Source organism: Pygocentrus nattereri, chromosome 5, assembly GCF_015220715.1.
Source record: "Pygocentrus nattereri isolate fPygNat1 chromosome 5, fPygNat1.pri, whole genome shotgun sequence".
Classification (NCBI taxonomy): Eukaryota; Metazoa; Chordata; class Actinopteri; order Characiformes; family Serrasalmidae; genus Pygocentrus; species Pygocentrus nattereri.
The window spans coordinates 23,964,110-23,978,400 of record NC_051215.1 but is presented as its reverse complement, the minus strand read 5'-3'; the positions used below and the strand labels follow the sequence as shown (position 1 = coordinate 23,978,400).

The 14,291-nt window shown below is 39.7% G+C and overlaps 1 protein-coding gene across 6 annotated transcripts in view; it reads left to right on the top strand.

Moving 5' to 3' along the window:
- The window catches only part of dst (dystonin), a 273,589-nt gene that overhangs the window by 223,192 nt on the left and 36,106 nt on the right, over positions 1-14,291 (top strand). For all 6 annotated transcript variants that reach the window (XM_037538377.1, XM_037538378.1, XM_037538379.1 and 3 more), the window contains 12 exons: positions 4-123; positions 244-351; positions 2,373-2,591; positions 2,704-2,907; positions 5,478-5,709; positions 8,013-8,239; positions 8,560-8,682; positions 9,090-9,191; positions 10,487-10,588; positions 10,993-11,166; positions 12,496-12,651; positions 12,831-13,028. In XM_037538377.1, coding sequence (XP_037394274.1) covers positions 4-123; positions 244-351; positions 2,373-2,591; positions 2,704-2,907; positions 5,478-5,709; positions 8,013-8,239; positions 8,560-8,682; positions 9,090-9,191; positions 10,487-10,588; positions 10,993-11,166; positions 12,496-12,651; positions 12,831-13,028 — 1,965 coding nt within the window. The remainder of the gene's footprint in view (positions 1-3; positions 124-243; positions 352-2,372; positions 2,592-2,703; positions 2,908-5,477; positions 5,710-8,012; positions 8,240-8,559; positions 8,683-9,089; positions 9,192-10,486; positions 10,589-10,992; positions 11,167-12,495; positions 12,652-12,830; positions 13,029-14,291) is intronic.

Below are 14,291 nucleotides of genomic sequence, written 5' to 3'. Positions count from 1 at the left end.
CAGTTTGAGCAGGCAGCAGACACCGAGTTAGCCTGGCTGACTGAGGCAGAGAGGAAGCTTTCATCTCTAGGGGACATCAAGCTGGAGCCGGAGCAGACCACGGCTCAGCTGCAGGCTCAAAAGGTCAGTCTTACCAGACTCTGGTCATTACTGGCTCACACCACAACTAACAAAACAACAACAGAAAAAACAAACATCTGTGTGTGGCCCATGCCGTCATCTGCAGCACTCTGTCTTTTCCAGGGCTTCTCCATGGATATTATGAGGCACAAAGATGCTGTGGATGATATCGTGAAGACAGGCGAGGCGATCTTAAGCAGCAAAGATGAGGCAGAGAAGCAAGCTCTGAAGGTGGGGAGAAAACAGCCTCTCACTGTAAACATGCGTACATATCCAAACTTATGACTAAACTCTGTGGGTTGGTTTCCTGGACTGAGATTAAACGTAGTCCTGGACTGCAGCATTTTGAACTAATGTGACTCAGAACTGATGTTTTCAGGGCTGTGTGGACACAAACATCTGATCTCTTCAAATCCGACCTGAGCCGCTTTCATATGTGGTCGTAGATCAGATACGTATCCGATTCGTGACCATGCGGTCTTAATGTGACACATATATTGGTATTCACCTTTTTCCACTGCATGTGCACCATCATTCCACCATGGCAGCAGCACCGAACAGGAGTTAAAGCCTGCAAACGGTGGAAAATCAGCTCATCTCACCTTTTTCTCCTTTGTCCTGCTCTAATAATGAAGTTGAGAGCTGATCAGCAGTGAAGCTCGTTATGCTTGTTAGTTTGTGCTGATGATGCAGTGATTCATTTACATGACGTTACTGAGTAGGATGAGCTGATGAATCACTTACCTACTGAAAATGAGTCCCCGGCAAGGCATCCACATTAAGGCACTCGCGTTTCAGAGCAGCACAGTAACAACGTGGCATACTGTCATATGCAGAGGTTTACCCTGGTTAGATTCATGTTTTATTGTCTTGTTAAGTGAAAAGAAGTTAACATATCATCTACAGGGAACATGTAAAAATATGACATTTTTCTCCAAATTTTTGTGTACAGCTTATATTTATTTGCTGGTTTAGCATATTGAAAAAAAATTACATAAAATATAAAATTTGCCATAACTTTTGCGTATTGTATGTTTATCCCAATATATTAAATTCAGCAACAAAAAAATTTATTGTGCATTCTCCAAGGTCAACTTTGGTTTGTCCATCTGAATTTACATGCCCAAATTGTAAGGCAGATTATTCAGTACCTGCATGAAATAAATGCAAATTTTTATTTATATATTCTTTTTTTTTGTAAAAGTTCCCCTCAAATTAACAGAACATGTGTTTTATGATCTACATATATTTCTATATGCTTACAATTTACTGCTGAAAGCCAAAAATCTCAGATGCTCTTTCTATTATTTTATAAAAGTAGTGTTTACAGAGTAGATCACTGAAGACGCCATCTGTTTATAGTTTATAGCCCAGATTTGGGGGAAATGGGTCGTCCTTCAGTACAAAAACAAACTGTGAGTTCAGCTTCTTTGATTATAAGGGTTTAAAATGACATCACCATCTATTTGACTGGAAAGAAGACAGTTACAGCCTCATACGATGCCCAGCTTCTGAATGTAGCTTATGAAATATGAAAGTTATGAAGTGTGTTTTGGAATCACTGGTGGTCTCAAGGAGTTGAAAAGGTTAACATGTGCAGAAGTGTGCTCTCTGCAGAGGATCTGCCACATGTGATTTGACCAGGGATGAACAAACTTTTGCATGCAACTGTAGGCCCTATTCACACTTGGTGTTAATGTATGTCTCAGGTGATCTAATCATAAGTGAGTCTCCCATTTGATCTCATTTGAAATGACCTGTTACTCCTTGTCTGTGTAAACGTATGGCTGGTTATAGCAGTTTAGACTGCATGAACTTAGAGCTCAACTTGTAAATAAACAAGAAAAAAAAATAGCTGCTTTTATCTCTGCTGTGATGACACAGCTGATTAATGTGGTCCTTTGACGTTGCTGGGGACCCATCAGGGTACTTTAGCGCTCACACAACAAATGTTATGTGGTCATATGAGTCACTGACCACTGTTTGAGTGATCTCATCACAGAGGCTCACTGTACCCCATTAACACCTGTACTGAAATCAGAATTTCACTGAATTGTTGGTCTGTTTTTCTGTCATCCTGTAATAAAATATAATAAATACCTGAATAGTGATTTAAGTACTTGTAATACTACCACCGTGTACTCGAATACACGTGCACATCCCTTGTCCAGGACTAGTTTAATCCCTGTCTGGGAATCTGACCCAAAATGTAACATTACAGATGTCAGACATTACACATCTTTTGGGCACAGGCTAAGGTCCAGTCTCTCCTGGAGAAATACAACGCAGTGAGCCAGCTGAACTCGGAGCGCTGCCTGCAGCTGGAGAGGGCCCACTCTCTGGCCTGCCAGTTCTGGGAGACATACGAGGAGCTGTGGCCATGGCTGCAGGAGACCCAGGCTAGCTTCACCCAGCTTCCACAACCTGCCATTGAATATGAGACTCTCAGACAGCAACAAGAGGAACTGCGGGTAAGAACTTCACAAAGACCCAACATTAAAGCGCTGTAGCTTTGTTGGTGTAGTTAGTTTAACATCTTTCTTCTACATCATGTTCTAACCTTACGCATGTTTTTGCTCTTAGCAACTGAGGGAGCTGATTGCAGAGCACAAGCCACACATAGACAAGATGAACAAAACCGGCCCTCAGCTGGTGGAGTTGAGTCCGGTGGAGGGAGAGCCCATCAGGGAGACGTACCAGGCCACAGACAAGCTGTATACTCAGCTAAAAGCAGATGTCAAGCACCGAGCTGCTGCCCTAGATGAGGCCATCTCCAAATCTACCCAGGTTTGTCTGCATTCTTGGGTCTATCTTTCTGCTACTTTTCCTCATCATTTTATTTTTATTGATGTTAAATGATTGAAACAGTTGTGACTCATTGAATTATTTTATGTAGTCCATTATGATTAATTGCATTTGGTCAAATTGGACCCTTAAGAGGGTCTTTATTTTTTTTTCTCACTCTTGTTTTTATCATTTTTATAGCTATATGACTAGACATCTACGACAGCGTTTTAGGACCACTGTAAAAAAATAGAGTAAAAGACTTTGAGAATAAAATCATATTTTCTAGATTAAAATTTTAATATTTGGAGAATAAATTTGTTAAAACATGACATTAAAGTGGGATATTAACAGGAAAAGTCGCAATGTTATGGCCAAAGGGTTTGCAAAAGGAAGGTAGCAACTTCCTCGTTGCGAAGTTGGTAAAGTTATATGTTTATATCTATTTCACCAACAAAATATACTCAGTCTTCTGGCACATTAGCACCAGAGTATTATTAATATAAGAAACGGCTCAGCAAGAGACTGTGTTTATTTAGAATAAAGAGGCAGACGGACTCGGAGGAAACTGTCTATCTGTTTTGTTGGAGAAAAATCGCAACCTTTGCTTGTCTACATGGCTATCGGTGGCTACATCTCCGTTGCATTCAAAGAGGGCATGTAGTTTCATAGAGACAGTGAGAATGAAAATGATTGATCCCAAGGAGTGAGTGGATCTCTTGGCACGCTAGACATATTCGTCCTCGCCAGTACAGCAACCAAGACCCCAACGCGTTATGGCAACCCTCCAGCAGTCAGCCTACTTTATCCTGAAATATTGCAAGTTTATTCTTGTAACTTTACAACAATTCTCAAAATATTATGATCTTATTAAAAAAATCTATTTTTTTTTCGAAATATTACATTATTTGGTCAAAGTCTATTATTTTAATTTTTTTAGCAATGGCCCTAAAATGCCATCATAAAACGACATAATAATTTAACAACATTACTTTCATCATGTAAAGGCAGCGATCACATGAAACTGAACATGAAAATAGTGTGTCCCATGGAGAAAAGTGGTTACATGCTCCAAATAATGAGAGGTTATAGTAGGACTGGGCTATATGACTATATTTATCATTTATGTCACGATTGGCTCCTCCCACTCCATGTGCCTTTTTGTTTTGGTTTTCGTCCTGCCCCCTGTTTGGTAACTCCGCCCCCTGATTGTGTTCACCTGTCCCTCGTTACCCTTTGTTATTTAAGCCCTGTGTTTGCCCTTAGTGTCTGTCGGTCTTTGTTTGAGGTATCGGTCTCTGTTTATTGTATCAGTCTTTGTTTTGTGTCTTTGCCCTGTTTATAGTATGTTTGTCATGTCTGACCCACAATCTCTCCGTGTTGGCTTTTTGAACGTGGACTGTTTTGACCACGACCCTGGATTTGCCCTTAATAAAAGTCGCTTACCTCCGCACATGCGTCCGCAACCTCGCTCCTCGTTACAATTTATCATGTTTTTCTAAGCATATTGTGAACATCATCAGTACTTATAAAGTCTTCTATACATGTTTGGTTACAAAGAAAGCATAATTAGTCCTGTTTAGTTAGATTTACTGCATCACAGTGTGAAACTGTGTGACACAGTATATATACACTGTGTACTAAATTTTATATCATGAATATCAGAATTACTAATATTACTGGAATCAGTGCTGTGTTTTTCCTTGCAAATGATACACAAACTTCAGCATTTCAGTAAAGGAATTGGTTTTATCGAGAGAAACATCAGTGGGATTGCCGTCCCTTTAAAGGCTGCATTTAGAAGAGAAGGCATAGCAACAGCGAGTGAGTAACTGGGCCTCAGGCTGCAATTAAAGATATCTTGAAGGGTCAAACTAAATATTGCATTAACTTTAACACTGATAGTTATTTTCAAATGCAGTCTTTCTGTTTCCCACACTTATTTTTATGTATTTATTTTGTGCCTTGAAAAGAGCTTTTTTATGTGATCTGACTGTGACTGCTTTATTTAAATCAGCCAGTTCACAGGAATGAACTATAGAAGATTAAGTGATTGTATGTTACACTTTTGCTTTTGTTTGTTTTTTGTTTTTTTTGTTTGTTTTTTTGTGTATGTGGACATGCATCATGCCTTGACTGCCTTAAGTTCTGTATGGTCCCATCAGAAAGTCCCACTAAAGTACTGTTACTCTTATCTTGACTGAGATAAAAGTCTCTAAAAGAAGTTCCCACATGGTCCTCCCAAACAGTGACAGCTCATTAATGAGGGTTGTCAAAAGCCCTTTGATGGAGGTCAACTTTCAGCTTGTTTTCAAGTTAAAGAAGGATATAGCAATCATGACCTCTATGAGCTGCAGGAAATGTGATGCAGAATTTCCACTAAGAAGCTTCCTGACCAAGTCATGTTCAGCAAGACCGTACTGAAAGATTATGAATGGTTCTTGCATGGATCTGTTTAAAAGGATAAACTGCATACTCACCGTCATGTTGCCAAGATTTGCATTTTCAACCGTGTGATTTTATATTGTGTTTATAAAATTGCTCTGAATGTTGGCTTTTTTTATCTTCTAAAGTTCCATGATAAGATTGACCCTATGCTGGAGTCTCTGGAGCGGATAGCGGAGCGTCTGCGTCAGCCCCCATCCATCTCTGTGGAAGTGGAGAAGATCCGTGAGCAGATTGCTGAGAACAAAGCTGTGAACATGGACCTGGAGAAGCTGCAACCCTCTTATGAAACCCTGAAGCAGCGAGGAGAAGAAATGATCACTCGATCAGAGGGAGCAGACAAAGACCTGTCTGCTAAAGGTAAACTCTCATGTCAGTGTTCGCAGTCACTTTAGACAAATCAGGTTGCTGTGGTTTTGTCAGCTGGGGGGGGCAGTGCGGTCATTCAGCACTCTAACACAGTGGTTCAGCATCTGCTCTGATGCTAAAGTCTTCTCAAGTCTTGTACAGCTTTTTTGGTCTGTGGTGATCCACAGCTTAGCTGATGAAACAAATGCTCCTTGTATAGTAACCTTAACTCTTTCCATAATAGTCACATAGCTACTTGAGCAATAATAGCTCCCCCTTGTGGAGAACTTTTAGCCTGCTAAACATAAGTGAGTGTGAGTTACAAGCCAAAAAACAAAACACAATAAAACAGCTGGATGACACATATTATCAGCATCAAGCACAACAACCTAGAGATAAACAGTACAGGACCAACTGACCCCACCATGACCAGCCTGTTCACAAACACAAGCAGCGCAGGATTCAACCAATAACACTAAAGAAGATACAGCAAGTCTAACAAAATGACATGGCAGCATATACAGAGCAGAGCACAGAGCTGAAAGATCATAACCAGGATAATCAGAGGTAATAAACTTACCTGGGCTGTGTTTTCCAAAAGCATCTTAGCACAAAAATGATCCTTAAAAGGTAGAGCAAGTGTTTAACTGACCACTGACCACTGTCTCTAGATGACCTTAAAACAAAGATGATCCTTAAAAGGTAGAGCAAGTGTTACACTGACCACTGTGTCTAGATGACCTTAACACAAAGATTATCCTTAAAAGGTAGAGCAAGTGTTACACTGACCACTGTCTCTAGATGACCTTAACACAAAGATTATCCTTAAAAGGTAGAGCAAGTGTTACACTGACCACTGTCTCTAGATGACCTTAACACAAAGATGATCCTTAAAAGGTAGAGCAAGTGTTACACTGACCACTGTCTCTAGATGACCTTAACACAAAGATGATCCTTAAAAGGTAGAGCAAGTGTTACACTGACCACTGTGTCTAGATGACCTTAACATTAAGATGTTTTTGGGAAACTGACCCAGACTGGTAATGTATGGAAGCCTGCTGGTGAACATCCCATATAAACAACGATAATGTAAGGCTCCATCTTATTAATGTGTGGGAAATAGATCCTAATGCGTGGCTACGACTTAGTAAAGCATGGGAACTAGATAATTAAGTTGTGGTCATGACTTAGTAAGCTGTGGGAACGAGATCCCAATGTGTGTCCATGACTTAATAAGGCACAGGAAAGAGATAATGAAGTTGTGGCCATGACTTAGTAAGGTCTGGGAACAAGATAATTAAGTAATGGCTACAGCTTAGAAAGGTATGAGAACAAGATTCTAATGCATGTCCACAGCTTAGTAGGGCATGGGAACGTGATAATTAAGTTGTGACCACAATCCAGTAAGGTGTGAGAATGAGATCATACTTCATTAAGGTGTAGTCAAGGATTAATTATCTCATTCCCACACCCTACTAAGTCGTGGCCACACATTATTTCGTCACCAGTAGGGCTCCGTAGTGACGTGAAAATACTAGCATACAGTTAACCATTGGAGATTAAAGAAAGAAATAAAAACTGGTTATTGCCCTATGTAAACATAAATTATGTCTGTTTAATGTTTTATTGATCAACAAGACTTTCCCTCAAATGGATTTACAATTAGCGCCTCAGCTGTATTAGCAGGCTACATTATATTGGCTGTATAGGCACCTGATTGGTCAAGGTCGTCTTCTCAAACTCCCTGAGCCAGGATTTTCTACGTTTCTAACCGGCTAACGGTAGTGCACTTAATCTGATGGAGTGGTATCCTCAGTGGCAAAGACAGAGACCGCCGTGACAGCTTCTTACTGTTATAAATATGATTAATTAACTGCATTTGCTTGCATTGTTCTTTTTTTTGACAATCCAGCCAGGATTGTAAACACACATCAAAAAAAAAAGTATAATATTGTATATTAAATGCAATGTAAAGTATGTAGCAAATTCTAATTCTATTTTTATATTTTTCTGCTAACAGACGCCTCATTTATTTATTTATTTCTATAGTATATGTTATATTTTGTATGATGCACATCTTTGTCTACTTACTGCTCTTTATCTGCTTACTGTGTATTCTGCTGTAACAATGCAAATTTCCCCCAGTGGGATAATAAAAGTCTATCTTATCTTAGCAAAAGAACTATAATTCAGCATGATTATTCTTTGTTTGTTGTACCTGGACCATAATCCATAATAGACTAAATGCCCCAGGTTGGTTTACTATTTTTCCATTTGCAAGGAAATGTCATCTCTTCTTCTGCTTTTCTCAAAAGCTGTTCAAGACAAGCTGGACCAGATGGTATTTGTGTGGAACGACATTCAGGCTCTTCTGGAGGAGAGGGAGGCCAAACTCCTGGACGTGATGGACCTAGCTGAGAAGTTCTGGTGTGACCACTGCGCTCTTATTGTCACCATTAAGGACACACAGGACCTGCTAAAAGAGCTTGAGGAGCCTGGAGTGGACCCTTCTGTTGTCAAACAGCAACAAGAGTCCGTAGAGGTCAGTCACTTTAACCACTTTAAATGCCCAGGACTTCACATCAGGTCCAAACATCTGTTACTCACTTTTATAACTTTTAATTACAGTCCATGTACTATATACTTGCATAATATGCTTTAGCATGAAATAAGTGATTTTAAAATGGCTAATATGACTGTAATAAGGGGCCCATTGTCCTTGATAAAGAGAGGCTGGAAAATGGTTGTGTAAAAGTGAATTATGTCTGTTTTTGCCTTTTAACATTAAACAGTGGTCTGTTTTAAGTGTTTTTTGTCAGGCATTGCTCTCATGGTGGATTTTCTGGGCTTTTTTGGATTCAGGGCTACAGAGAGGAGATTGATGGACTTCAGGAGGAGCTGAACGTGGTCCAGAATCTGGGAGCAGAGCTTATGACCGCCTGTGGAGAACCAGACAAACCAGTGATCAAGAAGAGCCTTGATGAGGTAAAAGTTTCAGCAGAGATGAATAAATAATATTTTTTAAAAGTTTCTTTTCACATTTTTTGAGAACTTTTGAGATTATATCATATTAAAATTCCAATTTCCCAAACAACAATAATTACTAGAAAGCTGTAAACAGAAATTTCAGATGCTTCCAGATTGATAAACAGAGCTGTATATGATTCAGAAATGACATAAAATTGCTATCAATCAAGATTGATGCTAAAGTTTTAATAAAATGACCATTTTCATGTTTGAGAAATCTAAAGTAAATAACTTAACAAAACAATATACTGTAGAATTCACTCTATATAATTGCTCATAATGCTTGAAATATTGAATACAATATCAAAACACACCTTGATAAACTTGTACATTGTTGCGCTAATGCAATATGTGCTGCTTTTTAGGTGAACATGGCATGGGAGACCCTAAATAAGACGTGGAAGGAGCGAGTGGAGCAACTGGAGGAGGCCATGCAGGCTGCTGTACAGTTCCAGGATGGTCTTCAGGTACATTGTCTACACTTAAGATTGTCACATCAGTGGATTCTGTGCACTTAAGAGTTCATTATAAGATCTGTGTCACTGGTGGTTACTTTGATGGTTCAGTTGGTGAGTGGTGTCATTACTCAGCATTACTCATTTACTTTCTTTGTGAGCTAATGGAAATAATTCTGAATGCTTGATTCACACAGAGTACCCACTCACTTCATATCTTAGTTACTACACTACACAGTATATAGCCATATAATTTGTTTTTATTTATTTTTTTTACATACAGTATTGTTCAATATTCAGAAAGCACCTTCAATTATTTAATGTCCAGTCAAAACAGTACAAGTTATTCATTTTTCAGTAGATATTTTTGAGATTAGATGTAAGATAATTCATTTGCCCAATACAGGAGAAACTCAAAGTGTAAAAACGTGTCTCCTAACAACCACCTGGAAGAGCTGGTAGACCCCAAAACTGCCCCCATCAGATAAACAGCACTTAAAGCTTCCATCTTTGAGAGAGAGGAGAAAATCAGGCTGCTTCAGATCTGAAAACATTCACAGGTGTTTCTGTCCATCCTTCCACTGTGAGAAGACCACTCAGCGCTGTGGGTCTGAAAGGATGTGTAGCTGATCAAGAAGAACCTCACTGAGAAAATAGATGGCCACATAAAACGAAGATGCTGAACAGTGGACTGACCACCCCAGAGTCCAGACCTCAGCACCACTGAATGTTTTTGATTACTTCAGAAAATCATCAACCAATTTCTAAGGCTGAACTTTGGAGGCATGTCTGCAGATTCTTTGAGTCTGCTGAAAAGAATGGAAGCTGGAGTAAAGGTGAAGAGTGGAGACACTGAACATGGAAAAAAAAACAAATATGGCCATTTTGACTGGAAGTTTAATAAATGAGGGGCTGACTTTTAGACAGTACTGGACAACATGTTGATCACTGATAAGCTGCCTTGAAGTCATGTGAGATAGTGAACTGTGGTAGTTTATCATTTGATCAGTCATTTGAATAGTTTGATCAAGCAATGAGAATCATCTTTAAATGTAAGTAGATTTTATCTAGTTTTAATCAAAGGCATTTTAAAAGACAAAGCACTGATTAGGCTGAAAAAACAGTGCGCATTGTCCCATAAACTGACTACTTTAAAACACTTAGGTGTGATTTTTGATCTCCAGCTTTTCCATTATTGGTCGCTTGGTCTTCTCAGCTGAACCCAGAGGTAAAAGAGTAACATGAGTCAAGGTAAAGGCAGTTCTGTGCCCTTTTCATCACAACAGCATTTCATTCCTCCTCTACAGGGCATGTTTGACTGGGTGGATATTTTGGAGAGCAAACTGGATTCAATGTCACCCGTCGGCACAGACCTGGAGACTGTGAAGCAGCAGATCGAGGAGCTGAAGGTATTACTTCACTGAATGTGAGGTTTTTCCTTCAACACTGACCTGAAACTATTGGCCATGTTTGGTTCATATTGATCAAAGCATAGAGACACATTTCAGTGATCCTGCCCAGTTGTACCTTGTCTGCTTATTTGGCCCTACTGACCAAATAACAGCTGTGTTTATCCAGAGAACGGCCACTTCGTTTACTCTCCCACAGTTAGTTCAAAAGTGCATTGTTGTAAATGTTGTATTATCAATTCAATTCCAGAGAGAGATAAAGACAAACAAACCTTGACTTTGTCTACGATGTTAGTCAAAGGGAACATATATGTACTTTAGAAGCAGTTATGACTGACATAAGAGAGGTGAGTGTTTTGTCTTGTCAAACACGTGACCCTTTTCTAATGGCTGTGTTTGTGCAGGAGTTCAAAGGCGAAGCGTACCAGCTTCAGATTGAGATGGAGAGGCTGAACCACCAAGCAGGACTGCTACTGAAGAAAGTACTGGAGGAAGCAGACCGCATTACCATCCAGGAGCCCATCAACGAGCTCAAAATGCTCTGGGACAACCTGGACGAAAAAGTCATCAACAGACAGGTAAGACGTTGACTGTGGAATCGTTATAGAACACAAACCTCCTGTAAATCTACTGCATAGGCTTCCTCACAGATCAGGTTAACCTTATTTTTATTATGATAAACCTGAAATTTTGGTCTGAACTCAAATACAGCCCAGGATTTTTTTAGTCTGACCTGACACACAATCACACTTGGAGTCTGAACCAGAGCCAAGCCTGACCAGAGTTCTGTCCAAACCTGACCGAAAATCATTAAAGTTTGAATCTGAAACTAAAGCAAGTACAACAAAATCTTGTCCAAACCTAACTTGAGCAACATCATTAAGTTTTGAGACTTAACCCAACCCACATCAAGTTTTGGGACCAATCCCGACTCACATAATTAAGTTTTGAGATAAATGCAGACCCACATTGTTAACTTTTGAGTACAAACCCGACCCACATTGTTAAGTTTTGGGATCAATTCCACATCATTATGTTCTGAGACTGAACTCGACCCACACTGTTAAGTTTTGAGATCAATCCTGACCCACATGATTAAATTTTGAGACCAATGGCAACCCACATAATTAAGATTTGAGATCAATCCCGACCCACATCGTTAAGTATTGAGATCAATCCCAACCCACATTGTTAGGATTTGAAACCAAAAAACGACCCACAACCGTTAAGTTTTGAGATCAATCCCAGCCCACATTGTTGATTTTTGAGACAAATCCCGACCCACATCATTACCTTTTGAGCCTAAGCCTGAAAACACTCATCTGAAATAGCCCATCATCAGCTAATGTAAAATAAAGACTGACAGAATAGCTCTCATTAAATTACTGCGTAAGAGCTACAGTAATAAGAATAATAATGATAAGATGAATATTATATCTCCATTTCTTTCGGGTCTTTTTTACTTTTTTGCATAATTTGAAAACTCCAGTCACCCTTTGTGCGTTGTGTTACAATTTCATGATGAATGAACCAATGGAAATGCTCCAGAAGTACATTTCTCCTCTTATAAAGTTACCATTTTTCATATATACTTTGCTGTTCTCACACTGTGTAGTGCTGATATACACTCACCTGCCACTTTATTAGGTACTGTTCAATTGCTTGTTAACACAAATAGCTAATCAGCCAATTACATGGCTGCAACTCAGTGTATTTAGGCATGTAGAGGTGGTCAAGAAGTGAAGTGCAAACCGAGCATCAGAATGGGGAGGAAAGGTGATTTAAGTGACTTTGAACGTGCCCTGGGTTAAAACTTTAAGACCCCTGGGTTAAAACTTATGCTCATCTTCTATGCCAGGTCCTTGACTGACCATGAGTGGCTCATTTATTCTCTTGATGTCTTTCAGCACAAGCTGGAAGGTGCTTTGCTGGCTTTAGGGCAGTTCCAGCATGCTCTAGACGAGCTTCTGGCCTGGCTCACTCACACCGAAGACCTGCTTAGTGAACAGAAGAAAACCAGCGGGGACCCCAAAGCCATCGAGATAGAACTCGCCAAGCACCATGTAAGTCAAAGTGGGGACATTTATACTGTTGACCTCGTAAATAATGACCTCACTACTACAAAGGCGCAAAATCAGCAGTCTTTTATTTTCAAATAAATTCTGTAAAATTTAGCCTAATTTAGACATTCAATTATTAATGTCTGTATCTCTCATTAGTTTTTAATGTCTTTTATCAACAGGTGCTGCAGAACGATGTCTTGGCGCATAAGAGCACCGTGGAGGCAGTGAACAAGGCGGGCAGCGATCTAATGGAGTCTAGTGAAGGAGAGGAGGCCTGTGGCCTGCAGACCAAGCTGGAGAACCTCAACCAGCGCTGGAGGGGCATCCTGGAGAAGACTGAGCAGAGGAGGCAGCTTCTGGACAGCGCTTTGCTTCAGGTCTGACACAGACATATAACCAGACTCACTGGCTGCTCAGTGGAATGTGGAGGTTTGCTAGAAACGGTGCTGTGATTGATGATCCTCTCTAGAGGAGCGAAGGACTTTAATCACAGAGTGTGAGGGGGAGCAGAAAAGGCTACACACATGCCTTTGATACGAGTGGTGAAACATAGTCTAGTGCAAAAGTTTGTGCACCCTGGGCAGATTATGATTTGATTAATTTCTAAGGCTACATTTACACAACAGGTAAAAGTGGCACAAATCTGATCTTCTCACCAAATCTGTTTTTTTTTTTTTTTTTTATTTGGCTGTTCACATTATCTTTTAAATGTGACCTCTATGTGAACAGATCAGCTCCTAAACTGACCCACATGCACAGAAGAACAACGCTTCATATGGCTTGTCCAGAGGTAAACAATCATGATGACCAGCGAACGACAGTCGCTCCTAGACGGGTCAGTTTCGTCTTCGCCAGCATCACAGGAGCGATTATAAAGTTACAATGGTTGACAGTTGGGCTCGTTATTCGGTCACGGCCACTTCTTTGGTTCATGTCCTCGGGTTCTTTAAACTGTTCTTTAATGCTGCAGCCTCATTCTCCGCTTCATTTGAAACATCTTCAAACATGGAGCGGCTGCGATGAATCTCTTCTAATTTTTTGGTACAGAAACATCAGCCTAAATGTTTGAGTCTTAGCAGCGCAAATTATTATTAATTATTATTAATTATGACAAATGTTGAGTTGGACTGACGTAAAAGTCTCATGAATTCTGATCTGCCTGTTCAGAGTTGTATTGCAGCAGATCGGATACGTATCGGATTTCAGTACCACATATGAAAGCGTCTCAAATCTGAATTGAAAATCAGTGTGTTTATCTCTTCACACTGACACACGTCTATGTCACATATGAAGAAGAAGATCGGATTTGGGCCACTTTTACCTGCTGTGTAAACATAGCCCAAGTGAAAATAAAGTAACGTCCTCTACAGAGAACACAGTTTATTTGCTGAATTTAATATATTGGGAAAAAATTACATAAACATAAATATGGCCTGTGCTAAAGCTATGAAAGATTTTACATCTTTTGTTTTATTATTTTTCATGTTAAACTCAACAAATAAACAGAAATTGTGCACTAAAATTTGTAGAAAAATGCCGTAAGATTGTTCCCTGTAGAGGATGTGGTATTATTTTCTCTTACTAAATCAACAAAACACGTAATTTGGCTGAGAGCGATTCAAACGTTTGCAGTCTAACTT